Source organism: Ctenopharyngodon idella, chromosome 20, assembly GCF_019924925.1.
Source record: "Ctenopharyngodon idella isolate HZGC_01 chromosome 20, HZGC01, whole genome shotgun sequence".
Lineage (NCBI taxonomy): Eukaryota > Metazoa > Chordata > Actinopteri > Cypriniformes > Xenocyprididae > Ctenopharyngodon > Ctenopharyngodon idella.
In genome coordinates this window covers 31,905,615-31,927,232 of record NC_067239.1, presented here as the reverse complement: position 1 = coordinate 31,927,232, position 21,618 = coordinate 31,905,615, and the positions used below count along the sequence as shown (strand labels likewise).

General features: G+C 32.9%; 2 protein-coding genes across 2 annotated transcripts in view; one reads left to right on the top strand and one right to left on the bottom strand.

The window, feature by feature from the left end:
- Positions 1 to 66: 66 nt before the first annotated feature.
- cdc40 (cell division cycle 40 homolog (S. cerevisiae)) lies at positions 67 to 16,689 on the bottom strand. Its single transcript, XM_051874268.1, has 15 exons — positions 16,475 to 16,689; positions 16,217 to 16,303; positions 14,848 to 14,977; positions 14,673 to 14,759; positions 13,953 to 14,092; positions 12,737 to 12,833; positions 12,516 to 12,655; positions 12,083 to 12,157; positions 10,560 to 10,605; positions 8,677 to 8,778; positions 8,327 to 8,442; positions 7,020 to 7,153; positions 4,350 to 4,426; positions 2,004 to 2,148; positions 67 to 465 (listed from the first exon to the last, which is right to left on the bottom strand). The coding sequence occupies exons 1-15, from the start codon at positions 16,655 to 16,657 to the stop codon at positions 288 to 290; spliced, it is 1,737 nt and encodes a 578-aa protein (XP_051730228.1). The 5' UTR covers positions 16,658 to 16,689; the 3' UTR covers positions 67 to 287.
- A 1,404-nt stretch (positions 16,690 to 18,093) lies between these two features.
- Positions 18,094 to 21,618, top strand: part of wasf1 (WASP family member 1) — a 59,084-nt gene continuing 55,559 nt past the window's right edge. Inside the window, exon 1 of the mRNA XM_051874276.1 lies at positions 18,094 to 18,412. The gene's annotated coding sequence lies outside the window, so the exon portion shown is untranslated. The remainder of the gene's footprint in view (positions 18,413 to 21,618) is intronic.

The window sequence follows — 21,618 nt, the reverse complement described above, 5'->3', positions numbered from 1 at the left end:
GTGATGTTGTGATTAATTTACTTCCGGAAACAAACGCAGCCACCAAAACACACAGACAGCAGAAAATAAACGAGAGACATTTATTATTTTCAAAAAGAGAAATGTGAGACATGGATTCATTCATTAAAACACAAAAAGCTTGAGTTGAAAGTCTCTGGTGTGTGTGTTTAGGACTGGATACCAGCCCGATAAGAAGTCTCAGATCCGCGTTAAAAGCTCAGATTCAGGAGAGACAGTGTGTGATGAAGGAAGGAAGCGTTTGCCTGAAGCTGCGGTATGTTTGTCCCTCAGTCCCAGAGTTTGATCTGTCCGTCCCAGCCGCAGGTGATGACCTTGGACGTCTCGTGAGGGTGCCAGAGCGCGCTGATGCACACCTTATCGTGCGCTTTGATCCGATGATACAGTTTAGTCGTCTTCCAGTCCCAGATGTTCAACTTCCCGTCGGCATCACCTGAAACCACGTAACTGCAGGAAGACACGGAGAGAACGAGTTAAAGAGGTTTACTGCAGTGAGGACGACTAATGCTGAAACAGGAGGACGTGCAATACTCTTCAAACTATACCTCCATATTAATGCTTTCGCTCTGAAACGGCTTAATAAGGTGACTGTATTTTTAATCAGAACTCAATTAAAAAGTCATCATGGCCTAATAAATCACTCGGAGTGAAATAAAACCAAAAATCACAATGTGGCTAAACTTATAAACTGGCTGTTGTCAAAAAAGAAAAACAAGAGAAACTTTAAATGGTCCCTGTGGTTTCCTGCCAAAATAATGAAGAAATTGATACATAAATATTAGAATTGTAATTTTTCAGCTGTACTGTAAAATAAAATTATTATATTTTTCTCAAATACTTTAATAAATAATTATTTTCCTTTACAGTGAAATAGTACAAACGTAATATTTCTTAATTTGTTTTAATTTAGAAATAAATAATAAAATCATAATTATTAATTGTAATTTTAGAGCTGTACTGTAAATTAAAATTATAATATTTTTCTTAAAAGTTATATTAGTAAAAGTAATAAAAGTAATATTTCTTAATTTGTTTTAAATATTTTTATTTAGTAATAATACTAAAAACATAATTGTTAATTGTAATTTTACAACTACTGCAAGTTAAAATGATATTTTTATTAAATATAATATTTTACAGTAAAATTTCTTAATTTGTTAACAGTAGTATTTCTTAATTTGTTTTAAATAAAATCTTTAAAATAATTATTGTATTTTTTTACAGCTGTAGTGTAAATTAAAATTATATTTTACAGTGATAGTGCAAAAGTAATACTTAATTTGTTTTAAATATTTTTTATTTAGTAATAATAAATCATATTAATTGTAATTTTACAGCTGTACTGTAAATTAAAATAATATTTTTTAAATATTTATTTTACAGTGAAATAGTGCAACAGTAATATTTCTTAATTTGTTGTAAATAAAAATTATATTTTAATTCAGTAATAAAAATAATAATAATGAAATTATTATTATATAGTCATATTAATAATCAATTTTTTTTGTCCAGCCCTACAAATAAGCACAGTAAACATGGAGCTTTTATAAAAAAAAAAAAATAAAAAAAAAAAAAAAATAATAATAATATGCATTTAAAAATTACAATTGCAATTTTTAATCAGAAAAATTAAACATCAAATAAGAATCAACATTATATTCACACAACCTTGCTTACTTTTAAAATGTTTAAAACATCATAAATATTCAGTCCTACTTCAACCCTACTAACAACTGAGCCATATCTACAGTCCCGAACCAGGCGTCTCTCTCTCTCTCTCTACGACACGTGTGTGAAAGTGGAAGTAGAGCACACGGGACCTGAGTGAGACCATCTCATCTACACACATCTGTCTTAAAGCTACAGCTGTTTTGCCACTAAATTAGCTCTGCTTTAAAGAATATGTTTCCTTCAAGAGTGTTGAAGCTCCAAATCACAATTAGAAACAGAACATCAACAGAAACGTCCAGTTTGAAGAGATTCACCTCATGTCCGGAGAGAAGTCCACCTGACAGGCGTACCCCGCCACCATGTGACCCTTGAAGATCTTCTTCTTGTTGAGACGGAATCGGTTTTGAGCTCCGAAGATCAGGATCTGATTGTCCATGGACTGACAGGCCAGCCACTTACCTGAGATCAGCACAACACACACGTCACACAAGGAACTACACATCCTGAAAATCAACTAGTTTAAGTGACTAGTCTTTAAAAAGCACTGAATAAATATCGGTCGACGATATTTATCGTGCGTTTTCCTATCAATTTAAAACCATCGGCATATCAGCATATATATAGCATGAAAAAGGCCGATATAACAGATGGTTTATTAATTAACTGCGTGAAGGCACTGAGCTGAATAATGTCTGTTGCATAATCAATGATTTTCTCTGGGTAAAATAATTAAATACTTGCTAAAATACAGCAGGGCTCGTCAATAAGGACCGCCCGGGGTCAGCGTAAATAATGCTCGGGACAAATGATGGAACTGTCACTATCCCAATCGGGCCAGTGCTGCATCTTCACAAAAGTTTATCCTTTGCATGCATTTTATTCAAGCAGAAGAAGACACGAAAGAGAACTCAATTCTACTCACTAAGTTCGCAATGCCTCAGACAGTGTGCGAATACTGAATTGAGTTCTCTTTCACTTCTAATTCTCACAAAATTACAACAAAATGGCCGTCTTTGCGGGTATCCTTGTAATTATAATTGTTTGTCGTAATGAAAGTAAACAGCTGGGAAATAAAATGCTTGTGTATCAGTATATTGGATCCGTGCAGCTCTTAAAGTGACAGCAGCCTAATATTCCTGCTGGAATAATAAGGATTAATATATTTAATTTGTACAGAATATATTTCACATGTGATTACTTTATTTCTGTACCTGAAAAGCATCACATGCATCTTTGTTCTGTTTTATTCATGTTGGCCTGTTTAATGTTAAATGGATCCAATCCATGTTCAATAGAAATTATTTAATGATGCAGCAATAAACTAGCTAGTATAACTTAATGCATGCGTTTTTGAACTTTGCTCATTTAAAACATGATCAAAACACTAATCTATTTTAACGACAAATGTTCAAATAAGTAATAAGACAGCAAGTGACAAATATCGGTATCGGCCAAAAGTTGTTTGTTAAAATCGGTATCAGCCAAAAAACATACAAACATGAAGGAATCAGTTATTCATTTAATTGTTTAAACATAAGAAATGGAAATAAATAACTTTAAATGGATTTCATTTAATTCATGATTTAAAATATAGTTAATAAATCGTATATAGTAATAGTAAACAATCGTAATAGTAAATAATAAAAAAATTAAAAAAAATTACTTAATTCTCCTCTTCTCTGGCTTGTTTCTCAATCTTGCTTGTCTAATATTTATATTATCTAATATAGATTGATTTTGTTCCTTTTTTGTAAGCCACTTTGGATAAAAGAATCTGATGATGTAAACTGAAATATAAATAGATATGCATAAAACTGTTCAATTCATGCTTTAAAACAGGTAAATAAAACCATAACTACAGTAAATTAATAAATAGTAAAATAATAAATAAACAATCAGTTTTAAATTCCATTTTTAATCAAGCCAAATGCTTTTCTTTATCCATTTTTAATCAACTTTAATCGTCTCTTCAGGGCAAACAATGAACTTTTGACTCAATTTTAAGTTGTGTACGAACAAAGTAGCATTAAATAAATAATATTTAGATTTATAAATAAATTGTATATAATGATTTATATGAATATGATTTATAAATAAATCATATTTAGAACACAATCAAATTGTAAACAAAATTTAAAATGGTTTATTTATTATTTTACTATTTATTACAGTTATGGTTTTCTTTAATTATGTTTTAAAGCATGGACTGAATGTATATCTATTTATTTTTCAATTTACATGTGCATTTATGCATTTAGCAGATGCTTTTATCCAAAGTGACGTACAAAATATTGAAATATTGCTAACTTCAATAATCAACTAGTTATTGGACCATCCTGACCCAATCTTAGTTGAATTCTGTCTCACCTAAGCTCGATTAAATTAAAAAAATGAAGCGTCTCAGATGAATTTGTACTGGGTTCACACGGGTTCATTTGCACCTCAGAAGTGCAACTTCACCATGAAGAGCGAGAAATCTGTGTCAGTTCGACAGGGCTGTCATTTACACGGCAGAAAGAGAGGAAGAGAAAACGAGGACACTCTTCTCTCCGTCTGTGTTTGAGGGATTCTGATCAATTATTGATCAGAGAGGAAGCGATACGAGCGGCAGGGTCACATGACATTTACAGTGTCAGTGGTTCATGTCGGACGTCACTCACCATTGGGCGACAGTGTGACCGCGGGCATCGAGTGCATACTGGGCTCAGCGATGTATTTGAAGTCCACAGGAATATCCCTGAAAAAAGAAGCATCAAAACCTGCATTACAATCAAGCACATCTTTAAGAAATTAGATTTTTAAAATGCTTTTAAAAAGAAGTCTCTTCTGCTTTCCAAGGGTGCTTTTATTTGATAAATTTTGAAATATTTTTACAATGTAAAATAACTGTTTTCTATGTGAATATATAGTAAAGTGTAATTTATTCCTGTGATCAAAGCTGAATTTTCAGCATCATTACTCCAGTCTTCAGTGTCACATGATCCTTCAGAAATCATTCTGATATGATGATTTGCTGCTCAAGAAACATTTATCATTAATATCAATGTTGAAAACAGTTGTGCTGCTTCATATTTGGGGGGAAAAACATGATGCACAACCATTCAGTAATATACAAATATATATATATATATTAAAAAAATATATATATAAAAACGTATTCATCAAGGACACATTAAATTGATCAAAAGTGACAGTAAAGACATTTATAATGTTACAAATAAATGCTGTTCTTTTGAACTTTCTATTCATCAAAGATTCCTGGAAAAATCAAACGTATGACGGTTTCCACAAAAATATGACTGTTTTCAACATTGATAATAATCAGAAATGTTTCTTGAGCAGCAAATCATCATATTAGAATGATTTCTGAAGGATCATGTGACACTGAAGACTGGAGTAATGATGCTGAAAATTCAGCTTTGATCACAGGAATAAATTACACTTTACTATATATTCACATAGAAAACAGCTGTTTTAAATTGGAATAATATTTCACAACTTTTACTGTATTTTTGACAAAATAAATGCAGCTTTGGTGAGCAGAAGAGATTTTTTTTTAAAAAACATTTTAAAAATCCGACCAACCCCAAACTTTTTAACAGTTGTATATATAATATATAATACTACTTATGATTTCAGACTGAAATTTATTTGTTAACCAGAGAAACGTAAAAATGAAAACATTCTCCTCCATTACGAACCGTAAGAGCTTCAGTCATTCATCAGGTGACCTATCTGTACTGAACAAACATTAGTTTTTAGTTCTTCAAACAGTTCTTTGAAGCTCCAGGTCTTCAGTGCCATTTTTAATCTTTTATCTCACTCTTGCTGACATTTTCTCTCTACTGACACACACATTCAGTGCTGTGTTTGAGTTTTGTAATCCATCTACAGCAGAGAAAGCGCCTCCAAACTGGAGCAGAACATTGACACCCGAGGCACGGGAAGAGAAAATCCCTCAAGACGACACGCGTGTCCCAAAATAACTCTCCGCATGAGAGAACGAGAACAAAACCCCGGCGCAGATGACTTCATAAAATCATTCTGTGCATGAAACTGGTGATGCACTGAAAATATTCAGACAAAAGTTTTTGGAGGGCAGAAAACATTAGCGCTTTTGAGTGTGTTCGACGTCTATTTCATGCCTCAATATGGATGAACTACAACAGGTAAAAATAGTGCTGGATTAACAATATCGATTCTTCATTTTTAATTCATTAAATCCCATGAATCAATCTTTTAGTCTATGCTGTTTTCAACTGAGTGAACAAAACTAAACATTATTTGTAGCGTCTGCCCTCTAATAATCACAATAAGCTATATTACTTTTGATATGAAACAAAGTCTCATCTTTAAATGAATGATTTATAACGAAATTCATCAATAAATGGGTTTTTGTCTCTCTAATGTGTGGCGACAGGTCATGAACCAATCATCTCTTCTTCTTTACTACTAGTTACGGCACCAAATAAACAAGAATGAACATCAGAAGGAATGTTGAAAGATACAGAACAACTTACTAAATGAATCGTGTCTCATGTAATCAATCAATCAGTGTTTCAACCACAGAAGGATGTCAATAAAACATCTTGAGAACAATGTCACATAACACCACATTTAGCTCAGAAAACCCAGTTAGTGACCATAAACTCGATAGTTAGCTAGAAAAATAACTCTAGAGAGGAGAATTTGGATACATATATGCGTTAGATTACATATTTATTGTATTTTTAATTAATCTGTTGTCTTCATTAATTAAAGGGGTCATGAACTGCGTTGTTTTATAATGTTTCCTGTGGTGCACTTGTAATGTTAGTTTGCTTTTTACATCAAAAATTTTCATAATTTAGAAATAAAAAGCATTTTTCCTACCCTGATTTTAGCCCTCTGATGTGAACGCTCTGTTTTAAGGGGCGTGTCTGCTGTGAGACTTCAGTGTAAACGCCCACTGCTGTGATTGGCTAACATCTTTGCAATTCGAAATAGCTAAGTATTACTCTCTCGCACATTTTTACTTTTACAGCTCTCAAGGTTAACTAATCGTGAAAAGTGCTGCATTACATTTAGGTCTATGGCATTATATTTAGATTGTGGATGAATAGTGATCTCGTCAATTTCTGCACACTAACGAATGCTTTCATCATAACTAACAGTGCAAACACGATATAACTAAGAGATTTGTCCAGAATTCAGTCACTGATAAACTCACACTGTTTGATTGACAGCTCCAGTGATCATAAAGGGAGCGTTCTTTGATCACTTTCTATTTATAATTGAATCACATTTAATTTCCATTTAATAGGAGATTCAGGAATAAAGTTTCTCCTCACCACTCCCACACGCGCAGACTTTTGTCGTCAGAGGTGCTGACGAAGCGGCGGTTCTCGTCCACGAAGGTGATGGTGTTGACGGCACCCAGATGTCTGTCGTACTCCTGAACGACCTCACCGGAGCGGATGTCCCACTGCACGATGAAAAACACACAAATCAGCATCCCATGAGGTCAACAATGATTCTCAATTGATTCTGAAAACTTCAGTATTGACTCTGAGCTTAGTTTACACAAACACACAAAACCATCAAACAAGTATATTATCTTTCATAGTTGAAATAAAATACAAAGTCAATTCTTTGATAAAGTTCAAAAGAACAGCATTTAATGTTCAATATACAAGAGTATTGATTTCTTTAAAATAATTATAAATAAATAAAATTATATTATACTTAGCCTGTTAAATCTGCCGTCAAATAGTACTTATAATTATATTAGTACATTAAAATGTACAAATCAATTAAATTGATATTCAAAGATGGTCACCTCGTTAATAAGTAGAAAATACGTAATAATAATATATGCAGATCAAGAATCATTTTAGAATAAAATCTGTACTTATAATTATACAAGTAATTTAATAAAAAATGCACAAATCAATTTCATATTCAAAGATGGTAAACTCATGAATAAAAATAATAATAAAAAATGTAGATCAAGAAAAGTTTTAGAATCAAATCTGTACTTATAAGTTAATAAATTATAATTATAATATATATATATTTATAAATGTATTAAAAGTAAGCTAATAAAAATGTACAAATCAATGTCATATTTAAAGATGGTAAACTCCATAATAAGAAAACAAATATATAATAATAATAATAATAATAAATGCAAATCATTTTAGAATAAAATCTGTCCTTATAATTAAACAAGTTATTTAATAAAAATGCACAAATCTGTTTCATATTCAAAGACGGTAAACTCATTAATAATAATTAGGAAAAAAATGTAATAATAATAATAATAAATGTAGACCAAGAATCGTTTTAGAATCAAATCTGTACTTATAATTATACCAAGTAATTTACTAAGTAATTTAATAAAAATGCACAAATCAATTTCATATTTAAAGACAGTAAAGAAGAATATAATAATAATAATTATAATAATAAATGTAGATAAAGAATGGTTTTTGACTCGGACAGTGAGGTGTGTAAATCTTCATTACCGCTGCCGTGTGTGTGTGTGTGTTAGTGTGTTTATGACGCGGAGCGTGAAATAAGCTGTCGTACACAAGCGTCCTCATCATGTACACGAGTGGAGAGCCTTTAATAAGGACACTCGGCTCTCGCTTCATACCTGGACGATCTTCTTGTCCGACATCCCGGCGACAAACAGATTTTGTTTGTCCTCATCTGGGTTGAACTTCACGCAGTAGGGAACCTTCCTGTTGGTGAAGCGGGCGATGCACTGACCTGAAAGAGGACAGAGATGCGTTTCACATCACAATGAGCTCTGGGACTAGTGACGATTGACCTAAACACCCCATAATATGTTAAACTGCCCGTGTGTTTGTGGCTCCCCCTGCTGGTGGAGCAGAGACTGAGACTCGACAGATGTGTAAACTAAACCGTTTAAGATGGATATGCTAAACTCATCTCTGAACATCCATCTTGGATCCTGTTGGTGTGTTTGTATTAAACTCTCACCGGTCTCTGAGTCCCAGAGTTTGAGATATCTGTCATAGGCGGCACTGAGGAACTGCGTGCCCGTGTTGTTGAAGCAGACGTCACGCACCGCTTTACTGTGACCTATAGAAACACAAGACATCAATGAGACCCGCTATTCAAAGATTATATATATATATGACACATAACATACTTAAACTATTGGGTCAGGGAAAATAAAAGCGAAACCAGCAGTGTGGATCTATCTGTGTGTGTGTGAATGACTTAAGACTCGACGCTTCCCAGTGTCCAGTGTCCTTCCCACTTCCTGGTCAACGCTTTTTATCAGCCCGGCAACTGTAGCCATGGTGATATCAGTAACCCACGGAGGCGAGTGACAGCTGCTGTTAACGACGATGACGCGGCATGACGAAGAATTAAGACCCTCGTCCAGCATCTAAAGACCACAGACTGCTTTCGCTCTTATATGTTACTAAACCAAAAGTTGAGGTTAAGGGCATAAAAAAAACATTGCTGTAATAATTATTCATTATTAGGATAATTATTGTTGACATAATACTAATAATAATAATTATTATTATTAGATAAATCTATTATTAGATTTATAATAATTTGATTTTTTTAAAATAATAATTATTATTATTATTATTACTATTATTAGATTTAATATTAGATTTATAATAATTAGAAAAACTGTTTAATAATAGTAATAATTATTATTAGTAGATTTAAAATATAATTATAAAAACAGTTTAAAGCAGACAGGGTAAAACAGTATAATAAAACAAAAATTATTATAATTCTGTTTTATATTAATTATATTAAATAAATATTAATTATATTACTCTAACAGAATTTTTTTTAATTATTGTATTCTTGCATAATAATAATAATAATTATTATTATTCGGTTTTATTCTAACAGACCATTTTAAATTATTGTATCCTAATAATTATTATTATTTTATTCTTATTATTTGAATTATTTACATATATATATATACACATATATATATATATATATCATAATGAATAATCATTAATGTTATTATTGTGCAAAAATACAATGATTTAAAACAGTCTGTTAGAATATTATTAATATAAATAATATAAAATAGCATAATTTTTATTATTATGATTATTGTTATTATGCTGTTTTATTGTGCATTTTTGAATTCTCTCATTTTTAATTCTTATATAATTTCATTCTTAATATTACTTGTTATATATATATATATATATATGTTGAATAATCATTATTATTAATGTTATTATTATAAAAAATTATTTAAAACAGTCTGTCAGAATAATATATTATTAATATAAAAGTGTAATTTTTATTATGATTATTGTTATTATGCTGTTTTATGCTGACAGTTTCAAACAACATTTTTAAAAATTATTTCTCATGTTTTTATATTTTATATAATAATAATAATATTAATAAATTTAATTATTATTGTTACTACTATTGTTATTATTCAAGAATTAAAAAAAAGAAAGCACATGACTGTGTCCAGAGCGGCACATTAAAACACTCTCAGTTTCCGTCACACGATAGTTTAATGAAGCTGAATTAATTAAACCTGTCGACAGTGAGATTTTGCAGAATTGAACATTTGAGCTCTGAAGTCCCGTCCGAACGCATGAATGTCATTCAGCTCATCTCCTGCGAGTCTCCTGAGTTCGAGAGAGCGTGACGGAGCCGAGCGGCGGTTCTGACAGCGCTTGATAAATGAGCCGAGACACTGGAGAAACAGCCTCTGATTTATTCCATTACTCACGTCTCAGAGTAATTAAAGCACATCACTCAATCACGCTTACACGCCACAGTCTGTAATAAACCGTGTGATTCTTCCTCTGTGGCCAAACGAGACTACAAGAGAGAAAAGTGACAACACTCACCAATAAACGTCCGCGCACATCTTCTCTCATTATAAACCTCCCACAACTAGAGCAAAAGACAAAAACAACATCAGCACAGACAGATATCTGGGTAGTTTTTCAATAAAACGTTTCATTATGATAAAATGCAGATTAACGCACAAGACAAGTATCTTTAAGATGACGCAGCTGGTCACCGTTTATTTCATTATAAATCACCTTTTAGCTTTATGTCCGTTCATTTAAAGATTCCTGAGAAAATTATTTTTAAAAGAAAAATGTTCCATCTGGTCTCTCTATTAAGAATTATTTTTAATATATATTTGTAAAGCACTTTTAATACAATTCCAAAAAATAGTGAGGTCATAAAAATTGCTTGCATAATAATTATGACATAATAATAATAACAATTAACAGCATTATTATTATGATTATCACTATTATATAAGAATTATTATACAAGAATTAGAAAGAAGTTGCTTAAAACAGCATAATAACTGTTTGTTATTATTTTAATTATTATTATCATTCGGATGTACTCCAACAGACCAATTTAAATTCTAGTATTTTGCATAATACTTATAATAACAATTATTATTAAATAATATAATATTAAAATTAATTAATATTAATATGAAAATAATGTTCATATTAATTATATTAATATTATATATTCTAACAGACCGTTTTAAATTATTATTGTTGCACAATAATAATAATAATTTATTATTATTTTGTTTTTATTTTAACAGACCATTTAATTCTTGTATTTTGGCATAATTATTATACTATATTAATAATTACTATTAATATTATTCTATTAATAAATAATTATAATAATTTATTTAGTTATTTATTATTATTTTTGTTATATTATATTGTTATTCTATTCATAAATAATCATAAAGTTACTTATTATCATAGTTATTATAATCATTAATATGTTAATAAATTTAATATTAATTATATTGATATAATATTCTAAGTCTTTTTAAAATTATTATTGTTGCACAAAAATAATAAAATAAGTCTGTTAATATAAAAAATAATACTTTATTATTATTATTATTCAAAAATACAAGAATTTATTACTATATTATATTAATATTATTCTATTGATACATATTATTATTATTATATTAATAAATAATAGTTATTATATTAATATAACAATCATTGTAATATTAATTATATTAATATATTCTAACAGACTTATTATTCAAAAAATATTGTTGCATAATAATAATAATAATTATATTATTCATATTATATTCTAACAGTTTTAAATTGTTATTACTGTTGCATAATTATTATGTTTTATTTTAACAGACTTATAAATTCTTGTATTTTTATATTATTATTATATTTTTATTAATAAATAATAATATTGTTATTTATTCTTCTTATTATTAATCATTTTAATTATTGTTATTATTACTAGTATTCAAGATTTAGAAAAAAATGTTAGATGAAATGTAGAACCGTTTTACATGACACTGCTTGACCTCTCACTTCAACATGAGAAGTGTGTTTAAAGATCTCACCTTGATTTTACAGTCCATAGAGCAGGACAGCAGCAGATGACCAGACGCCGGAAACAGCCGGATGGCGCTGACACCCTGCAGACAGGAGGTGCAGTTTGTGTGAACATACATGAAACGATACGAGAGAATATGGTACGTCTGTCGAAGTAAACGGTTGAGTCAGTATGTAGTCACACTCACACTGCCGGAGGGACCGAGAGTGAACACTGATGACATGAAACACCATAAACTCCATCCAGACACAAACTCAACACTGTCTACACAATTTATTAATAAACTAGCGATTTGTTAAGCATGCTGTATAATATATTCCAAATGAATCGATATCGAATCAAAGTGAATCAAATTGCAAGCTTGTGAATCGAATGGTGAAATGTGCGTCAATGTCCAGCCCTAGTCTACACACACTGATGACGGGCGGCCGTCGACTCACCTTAGTGTGTCCGGTCCACACATGCAGCTGTTTCTTGGGCAGGTAGCATTTATCCGGGATGTCCGGCGAGCGCAGGTTGATGCCCACGTCCTGAGGAATGTGCAGGTATGAACGGCCCTGATAGTCGTACGCGTCTTTAACTGCAGTGAGGGAGAGACGGAGGGTTAAGAGCAGATCGAACACACGTTTGGTTGACTGTATGTTGTTGTGGCGTGTCGTACTGTGAAGGATGGTCTTCTCCTCCGCCGGAGCTTCTTCTTCATTCTTGCCTCTCTTCTGTCTCTTGGCTGTGATCTCGTCCAGCTCTTTCTGCTCATCCTGTCACATTAAAACATGATGTAAAAGGTTAGTCTATAATAACGTTAAAGGTGAATTTGGCTAGTTTTGTAAATTAAAATGAGTTCCGCAGATAATACAGTTCTCTGCTGTTTACACAAAGGCGTCCCCAGGTGGCGATTTCTTTCGAATTTCTCACAGGCCTCTAGGGCCGTGAGTCAAACATGCCCAGCGAGTTTCATTCTGATCGACCTCCGTTGACCTTGACTGATAGCTGCTCAAACTTCAGTAGCTGACGGCGAACATGTTTTTCTAGATGCAAAATGTTGAGATGTTTTTCCCCTCAGACGAAGACACCGCACGCCAATTTTCAAGTCGATCGGACTAACGGTGAAGTAGTTATAGCAGTTTTCATGTTTCAGTCATGTTATAGTGCCACCTAGTGGCCAATCCCCGTGATTTTTTTTGTTACTGTGACCAAAGATTGAGTCCATAGTTAAAACAGCATAGTTCATGTTAAAACAGCATATTTTCTAAATTCTGTCATAATCAATAAACAATCTTTGCTTTTACGTCATGAATGTTAAATTAAAGTGTAACCAGAGTTGCAACAGATGCAACTTTTGATCCTAAAAATGAATGAATGTGAACTAGGATTAATAAAAGCTGTAGAAATAGAGATTCATGTTTAGATTTATTACAGTTTGTTAGTTTTATTAATATTTTGAATTAGCTTTTATTTTTATATTTTTCGTTTTCATGTTAATTTTAGTTTAATTTTTATTCATTTTATTAGGTGCTTTTGTCATTTTATTAGTTTTTTTTTTAGGTTTAATTTATTTTTTTATTTAAGTTAGTTTTAATTTTTATTACCAGTTATTAATTTTCGTGCTTCAACTTAAACTTATTTCAGTTAACATTTCTACGTTATTTAACTAATACTTATTTTTTATTTTATATCAGCTTGTTTTTAAAATAACAGTTCATGTTTTTAATAGTTTTAGTTTGCGATAATAACCCAGGTTTACTCGCAAATTTAGTTGCAGCACAAGCGAGAGAAGCAGGAAAAAACTACATGCATTGTGGGTGTTTGGTCACAATGCACTTTAATCCTGGTTTGGGATTCATCTTATAAACTGAACATTTTGAACGATGTCTCACCTCAGAAGGTTTGGCCACGTCTTTCTCATCCTGATATTTGGCCCAAGGGCCCAGAAAGCTGTCGATATCAGCCGCATCTCCTCCTTTCACCTTCTTCCTCTTCTCAGACTTCTTTGGTCCCGTCTCAAACACCGTCAGCCCTAGTGGAGGAGAACAACAATAACAGCAGGGCTCCAGAAAAACATTTGAATTAATAGGGATTAATAATTAATATTTCAGTACCAAAAAAAACTTTGACAAACTTTGACAAAAATTGATTTTTTGATGATATGATATTTTATAACAGTGATTTCATAATGTCTAAATATAAATTCAAAAATAAAACATGTGAACAAAATACATATATTAGGGAGTGGAAATGGCTAATAAGCCAATAAGTGCTCCTCTGCCGCCTTCTACTGGTTATAGAGGTCATTTTTGAATAAAAGTGTTTGTTTGCCACCAAGTGTTATTTTCCTACATCTTAAAACTGTTAATTTTACAAGTGGGGACAATCCTTGAAGGATGAATAAGTAATGTTTTGGTTATCACATGAAAAATACTAACATTTAAATTGGATAATATTTAGAGCTTTTAGTGGTACATTTATAATAACATGCACTGATGAATTCTGCACCATAAAACAGAGAGTACTGTCCATTTTGATTGTATGACATTATTTATAATTGCGAAACATGATGCAAATAAAAAACAGCAGATGGTGAACGACGTGAATCTCACCTTTGTTTTTCTCCGCTTCTTCTACAGCTCCAATGTAGCTGCTGGATGAGACCTGACTGGTGTCCACAGACGGGTCCAGAGCGTAACCTGACCCATAAACGCCAAACACACACGTTTGATTTCATTCTATGCAGGAATACGGAAGCTATACAAGTGAGAAAGACGTATAACTCACCGAACGTAGAGAAGGTTCTCCTCTGCTGCTCGAACATGAAGTCGTTCACATGAGCCGGTTCGGCGTAACCAGACAGCATGTTTCTCGGTGCGGCCATCTGCTGGGATCGGAACGGGTTCACTGGTCCGAACTGGAATGAGATGAGACAAACAGTATAAATAAGACGGTCATATCACATAATACAGGGGTTTTCAAACTGTAAAAAAATAAATAAGAAGATTAAAATAAGTTAATAAATAAGATTAAAATAAATAAATAAAATAATTTGATTAAGACAAAATATTAGTTTTTAATCTATTAGATTAAATTGGAATAAAATAAAATAAAATAAAGCAAATGAATAATACTAAATAATGGCTAATAAGCCAAAAAGTGATCCTCTGTCCCCATCTACTGGTTATAGTGGTCAATTCATGTCTTTTTATTTTAAATAAAAGTGTTTGTTTGCCACCAAGTGTTAGTTTTCCTAAATCTTTGAAACTTTTAGTTTTACAAGTGGGGATAATCTTTGAAGGATTTTGATTGCATTACACATAATTCATAATTGCGAAACATGATGCAAATAAAAACGGCAGATACTGATATATATATATATATATATGTAATTTACTAGACATTAAATTGAATACATTTTTTATTTATAATATAAATCTAATCTAGAGATGACCTGTAAAAACAATAAATAATAATTAAGATTAAAATAAGATAATAAATAAATGTGATTAAAAAAAAAGAATAATCGGATAAAAATTAGATTAATATAAAACATGAGTTATTAATCTATTAAGTATATTAGATTAAAATAAATAAATACAAATTTAGATTAAAATATATAAATAAAAATTACTTTAAAGTTAAATAACAAATAAATACATTTAACAGCGAATTACTATAGTGAGTAGAAAAAATATATATAAGGTAACTTAATAGACATTAATTTTTGATTTATAATATCTAGAGACAAACTGTAAAAAATAATATTAAAATAAAAAGTAAATAAATTAATGTGATTAAAATAAAATATTAGTTACTAATCTATTAATTAAATTGGATTAAGATAAATACAAATGTAGATTAAAATACACATAAAAATTATGTTAAAGTTAAATAAATAATACATTTAACAGTACATTACTATATTGAGTAGAAAAAATATAAAATAATGTAACTTAAAAGAAACTAATTTTAGATTTATAATAAACTGTTTATAAAAGGTAACTGCCTTTTATATTTTAGCATGGGGGTCCCTCACACAAAGATGGTCTCTGACATCTAAAATATTGAAAACGCCTATAAATATTGTGTTTCAAATATTATATTTGAAACACACAATATGCTTCCATCTGTCTCGACAAATAGCTATATTCACCTCTGGAGCAAACATGGTTTCAAATGTAGGGTTGTAAGTGACTTCTTTGAGTGCTGGATCAAGATGCACACCGGTCTCAACATCTTCCTGAAAAAGACAAACAAAGAAAACATTATTTCAGCTGTTATTAAGCGACCAGGCATCAGGACAGCGAAAATAAACACATTTGACTCGACTGTTTTCCCTCAAAATCAGCTGTACTGTAATAGTAGACAGGTTCGAGCATTTGTGACTGTGTGCCGCGCGTTTCTTGTTTACCTTCACGGCGACCTCGGGCGCTGAATTCAGAGCGGCTAAAGTCGTTATAATGTTGGATTTTAAAGGCTGGAGATGCGCGACCGAGTCTGGTTCGACTTTCTGTGGACTAGTACGGGATTCTGACTCATTTTCCGAATCTGAGTCGCTGCCGTACGAAACGAGGGCACCCACCGCCGCCGCCATCTTTGCTGTTGTTGGTCTTTCGTCAGCGGGTCCTCAAAGATGGATTTTTTTTTTTTCAAATATCTTAAACAAAGTATTATTTTTAAGAAAATCTTATAAAATATGTCTGTGCTTTAAATATAATATAATAAGCATATTACTTTTATATGTCTGAAATGGAATGTCAAACGGGCGCAGTTGTAGTGCAGTAAGGTAGTTGTATCTTTTAGGACAACAGCTTACAAGAGCGCGCATGGCGACGTACACGCGCACTGTGTAATGCGCTTATTCTGTATTTTGTTTTATTTTCACCAGGGTTATTATAGTTAACTAAAACCATAAAAAACATTGTGTTGCTTTAAATAAAATAAACGTTAACTGAAAAAAAAATAAAAATAACACACACACACACATATATATATATATATATATATATATATATATATATATATATATATATATATATTATAAACATTTTATTTTAGCTTATTTCATTATTTTTCTCATTTTCATTTAGTTAAACTTGATTTACTAATATACAATAAAAAAATAAATAAATGTATTTAAAAAAAAATAACGGAAATTTCACGGACTTTGATGACGCGTTTTAACGGTCATCAGCATCGTAAATCTTGCAAAGTTTTTTATATTTTAATTTTTTTTTTTAATGTATGCACATTTATAACACTATAGTTAGTATTTTATTACCTTTTCATCAAATTACAGAGAAAAAAAAAAAAACTTTACTGCTGTGAGGGTGTTTCTAACACAGCGGCTGTGAGAGTGACGGTAAAGTTGACATCTTTCTCTCTTCTGACTGCCGTTATCAATCTCTCTATGTTTTTCCTCTTTTTGAAAGTTGTAAAAACACTGTTGTTGAGTTCTTCTTTTGCTATTTGAGAAATTGGGAACACAAAAAAAATATATTTAATGTATTCTCTCAATCACCGCCATAGAATTTTACCCAACTATGACGACTTCCGCTTCGAGAAAATATGCAAAAATTACGCAAAGAATAAAATAAGAAGAAGTAAAACAGATAAAATGAAAGTGCAAAAAGTCGAAATTATGTCTTTCTATGTCACAATTATGATGTTTCATGTCATACTTTTGACTTTTAATTCATTATTTTATGTCCTAATTATGATTCACCAAAGCATGTTTTCTCCCTTATGTGGCTTCCATAGATTTCTCATATCACAGCTAGTAGGAACATGTAATATGTGGGTGTGGTTTTTCCAAAACAAATCACATACAACACGTTTAAGTTGTTTGGGTGCTAAACAAGTTGTTTTTATTTGCAATTACTAGTTAGACTTGATGGGTGTGGTCTGTGTGCGACATTGGCCAATCAGCTCAGGGATCCCGCTGTGGGCGGGGCGCGGTTTGTTGCAGCGAGTTCTTCGGCTCTGTGGCTCCAACAATAGAAAGTGGGACGTACCATCTGCAGCCGGAGGGGTGGAGTCACACACACCGACATCCCGAACATCGCTTCTCCTCAGAAAAGGAGCACAACCTTGATTCTTAAGGGTTTATGCCTCGTATATGTCTATTATTGGCTGCTGTGGCGGGAAATTAACCCGATCGTTGCTGAAGAAAACGCAAATGAATGTTCATTGTGGATCCCTTTTCCAGCGTTAACGGTCCTCTGGTCCCGGATTCACTCCAGCTGTATATCAGTACTGTATTTCTGCAATGAACACCGCGCGACTGAACAGAGAGGAATATTTCAAGGGAAAAAACATGGAATAATAAGAATAACTTACATTTATTCAGGTATGGCGTTTTATGCATGCTTGTTTATTACATTCTGGCGCTTGCTGTTAAAATGAGAGAAACGCATAATGCAAATCCGCATGGGAATAAAGTGTTCACATTTGCATTTTTTTTTCCTTCTCGTATTTGTCTTCTCTGGCTGATGCATTGCCCGTGTAAACCAACACTGCTTGGCCCCATTCAAGACTGGTTGACAGGTGTGGGTTGAATTATGCATGCATCTGAAATAACTTGCATAATGCAGCCTGAATGCATGAGCATTACATATTAGATGCAACTTATGTTTGTTTGCATTGAAGGCATAAAAAGATGACTTATTTCTCACTGCCCTGAGGTCTCATGCTGCCCTGAGATTGATGCATTCAAGGGGGAAGGGGAGTCACATCTGTATGGCAAACACAAGGCAAACTATCACACCAGAATGCAATGCAGTTTGCATGCTGGCTAAACAGTGTGCACTCCAAATTACTGCTGGGATGGCATGCCAAATATTTTGCTGTTTTCCAGTAGGAGAAAAAATAGTGCACACACAATGCATAATGTAAATGCATCCAGTTTATGCGCGAATTAAATGTACATTTGAGTGCAGTTTTGTGCATGCAGGGGGAAGGGCAGCAGTCACTGGAAGACTCGCTTTGTGAAACCCGAGACTTCAGAAAGCACAAAGCATCTCCATCGCTTCTCTTCTCAATTTTCCTGCACTTAAAATAACGTGTATTTCAAACTTTTTTTACGCTCTTGTGCGCTTTAACGCATTAACATCTTGTACAGCTGTCGTGCTTTCTTTGCCGAATAAAGGTGCTGTGTGAAATATGAGGAATGATTCGTTTTAATGAATCGGTTAGTTTACTGGAACTGCTCAAAGAGCCGAGTCACGTAACGTGTTTTGCTATAAAAAAAAAAAAAATGTGGTTAAATACTGCTGATTCGCCTCGTTTACGTTATATGGATTACCTAATAAAGTTCTTTCTTTGCCTTTGCTCGGATGATTTACCAACTGTTCGAATCATTAAAAAGAACCGACTCGAAAGAACGATTCGATCGCGCGTCGCTAGTGTGTCGCTGCGATTCAAAAGCTTTATATAGCCATTGTATTGCCAAAGCATTAATAAAAAACCTTATATAATGCTCTAATGCAGCGTTTATCTTTTGGAAAACCCAGATTAAGCTGGTAAATGTGTTTTGGAACCAGTTGAGCAGCTTATATTCCAAAAACATATTTTTTGAGTATTACATGATCATCTTGACCAGTTAGTATCTGCTCCAGCTAGTGTGTATGATGGTTTTGGTTTGAAAGTTTCTGTCTTTTTTAATGCGTATCATTTAGTCGTACACAGACAGTGTTCACGTATAGATGTTTAAGCATGATGGACATGTTTTCCCATGTTTTTCACTCTGACTGCTTACGTTTAAAGGGTTCAGTTGCTGAATATCAAACAGTGCAGCCTGACTTTTGTGCATTAATGATAAAGAAATATGTGAAATGTGTCAGTCTGATGTTGTTGTTGAGCTTTTGCTGGCGATGCAGAAAAGTTCTTTTTTTCTTGTCTGGGTGGATTTTCGCTCGGAAAACCTTTTTCTGTGTGTTCTGGCTTTCATGCGGCTTCTGTTTGATGTGCTGCCAGGGCGGACCGTACAAACCTCACGTCCAGAAGTAGATCAGAGGGATGAGAAAAGAAAAAAGCGTGTGACAGTGCTGGCCTGGGTTGGGTGATACATATATTTATACTACTGTGCTGTTGAATGCTTGAATCTGATTGGTTGATGAACATTCTAAGGTGTGCAGTTATTTTCGCACGGCTAAAGTAGCTCCAGGCAGGTCTTGACCGCATTACAGTTCCATATCACTTCGCCAAATGATTTCAGTTATTTCGAAGTTCCGACAACAGCAAACGAACCAAAACACACAAACGACACTGACCTAGCAAATAAATATAATAAACAATAGGATAAAAACAACAAATTATTTCCATGTTTTTGCCACAAAATTACGTTTTATTATGTACGGAAGGCAAATAGTCTCTTTCTCCCACTCAAACACACATACGGACACACAATCGTACAGAATCGTGTTGTCAGCGCTGACGATTTTATCAGTAAAATAGTTTAGCAACTTAAAAGCTACATGACATTTCTCACTAGCGAGAAAATAATGGCGCTGTTCTTGAAGCAGATAAACTTACAGTTTCGCTATTAGTCGAGACGCTGTTGTTGAGAGACACAGGGCCCTATCATATACCCAGTGCAATGCGGCGCCAGGCGTGACGCAAGTGATTTTTGCTAGTTTCAGCCCAACGCAGTTGGCATTTTCACATCCTGCACCACGTTGTTTAAATAGCAAATGCATTTGCGCCCATTTTGTGCACCCATGGGCGTGCTGGTCTAAAAACAAGGTGTGTTCAGGTGCATTGTTGGCGTGTTGCTATTTTGAGGCAACTGCGACATTAACCAACTGAAACCTGGTCTAAAGTCAATGGTGCACTGTTTGTTTTGTTATTTAAAGAGCGCGTTAGTAATATGTGCCTATATGCGCACGTACACTCTGCTTATTACACACACAGGGACGCGCAGCAGCACACAAGCATGCCAAATATTAAAAATAAAAGGACTACAATGTAAAAGATTATTATTGTGTGCATAAAAAAGCTTTGGCTTGTCCCGTAGATGGTTTCCTCGCTAGAGAAGCGTTCAGTTTTTCCGCTTGCAAATTCCGCCATGTAAATAGCGAATCCGCCATGGTGTGAGCGCAACTGGCTTTTAAAGGGAATGGAAATGAGACTCTGATTGGTTTATTGCACGTTACGCCCAAAACACACCCATTGCTCATTAAGATAATAGGGACAACCCTTTTAGACCATGCGCAGAGCACGCCGACCGTTTTTCCCGTCGTTAAACTAGCAAAAGTGGATTCGGACACGCCCTAAGAGCACTTGCGCTGTGCGCTTTAGACCATGAGCTTAGATCGTTAAAATAGGACCCACAGACTCAGGTAATTCACACGCTTATTCTCTCTCTCTGTAATAACTGCATTATTATTCTGCGATCAATGGCTCAATCACTGTTGCTAGCTCTAAAATGACGTTTTGGAATTAGCAACGGAGGCGTGGGATGAGATGCATAAGAAATTAGTCCTACACACAAGACAAAAACCTGACAAATATCTTGAAATACAAAATCCGATCATGCCTTGAGGTGTGGTAACCGTA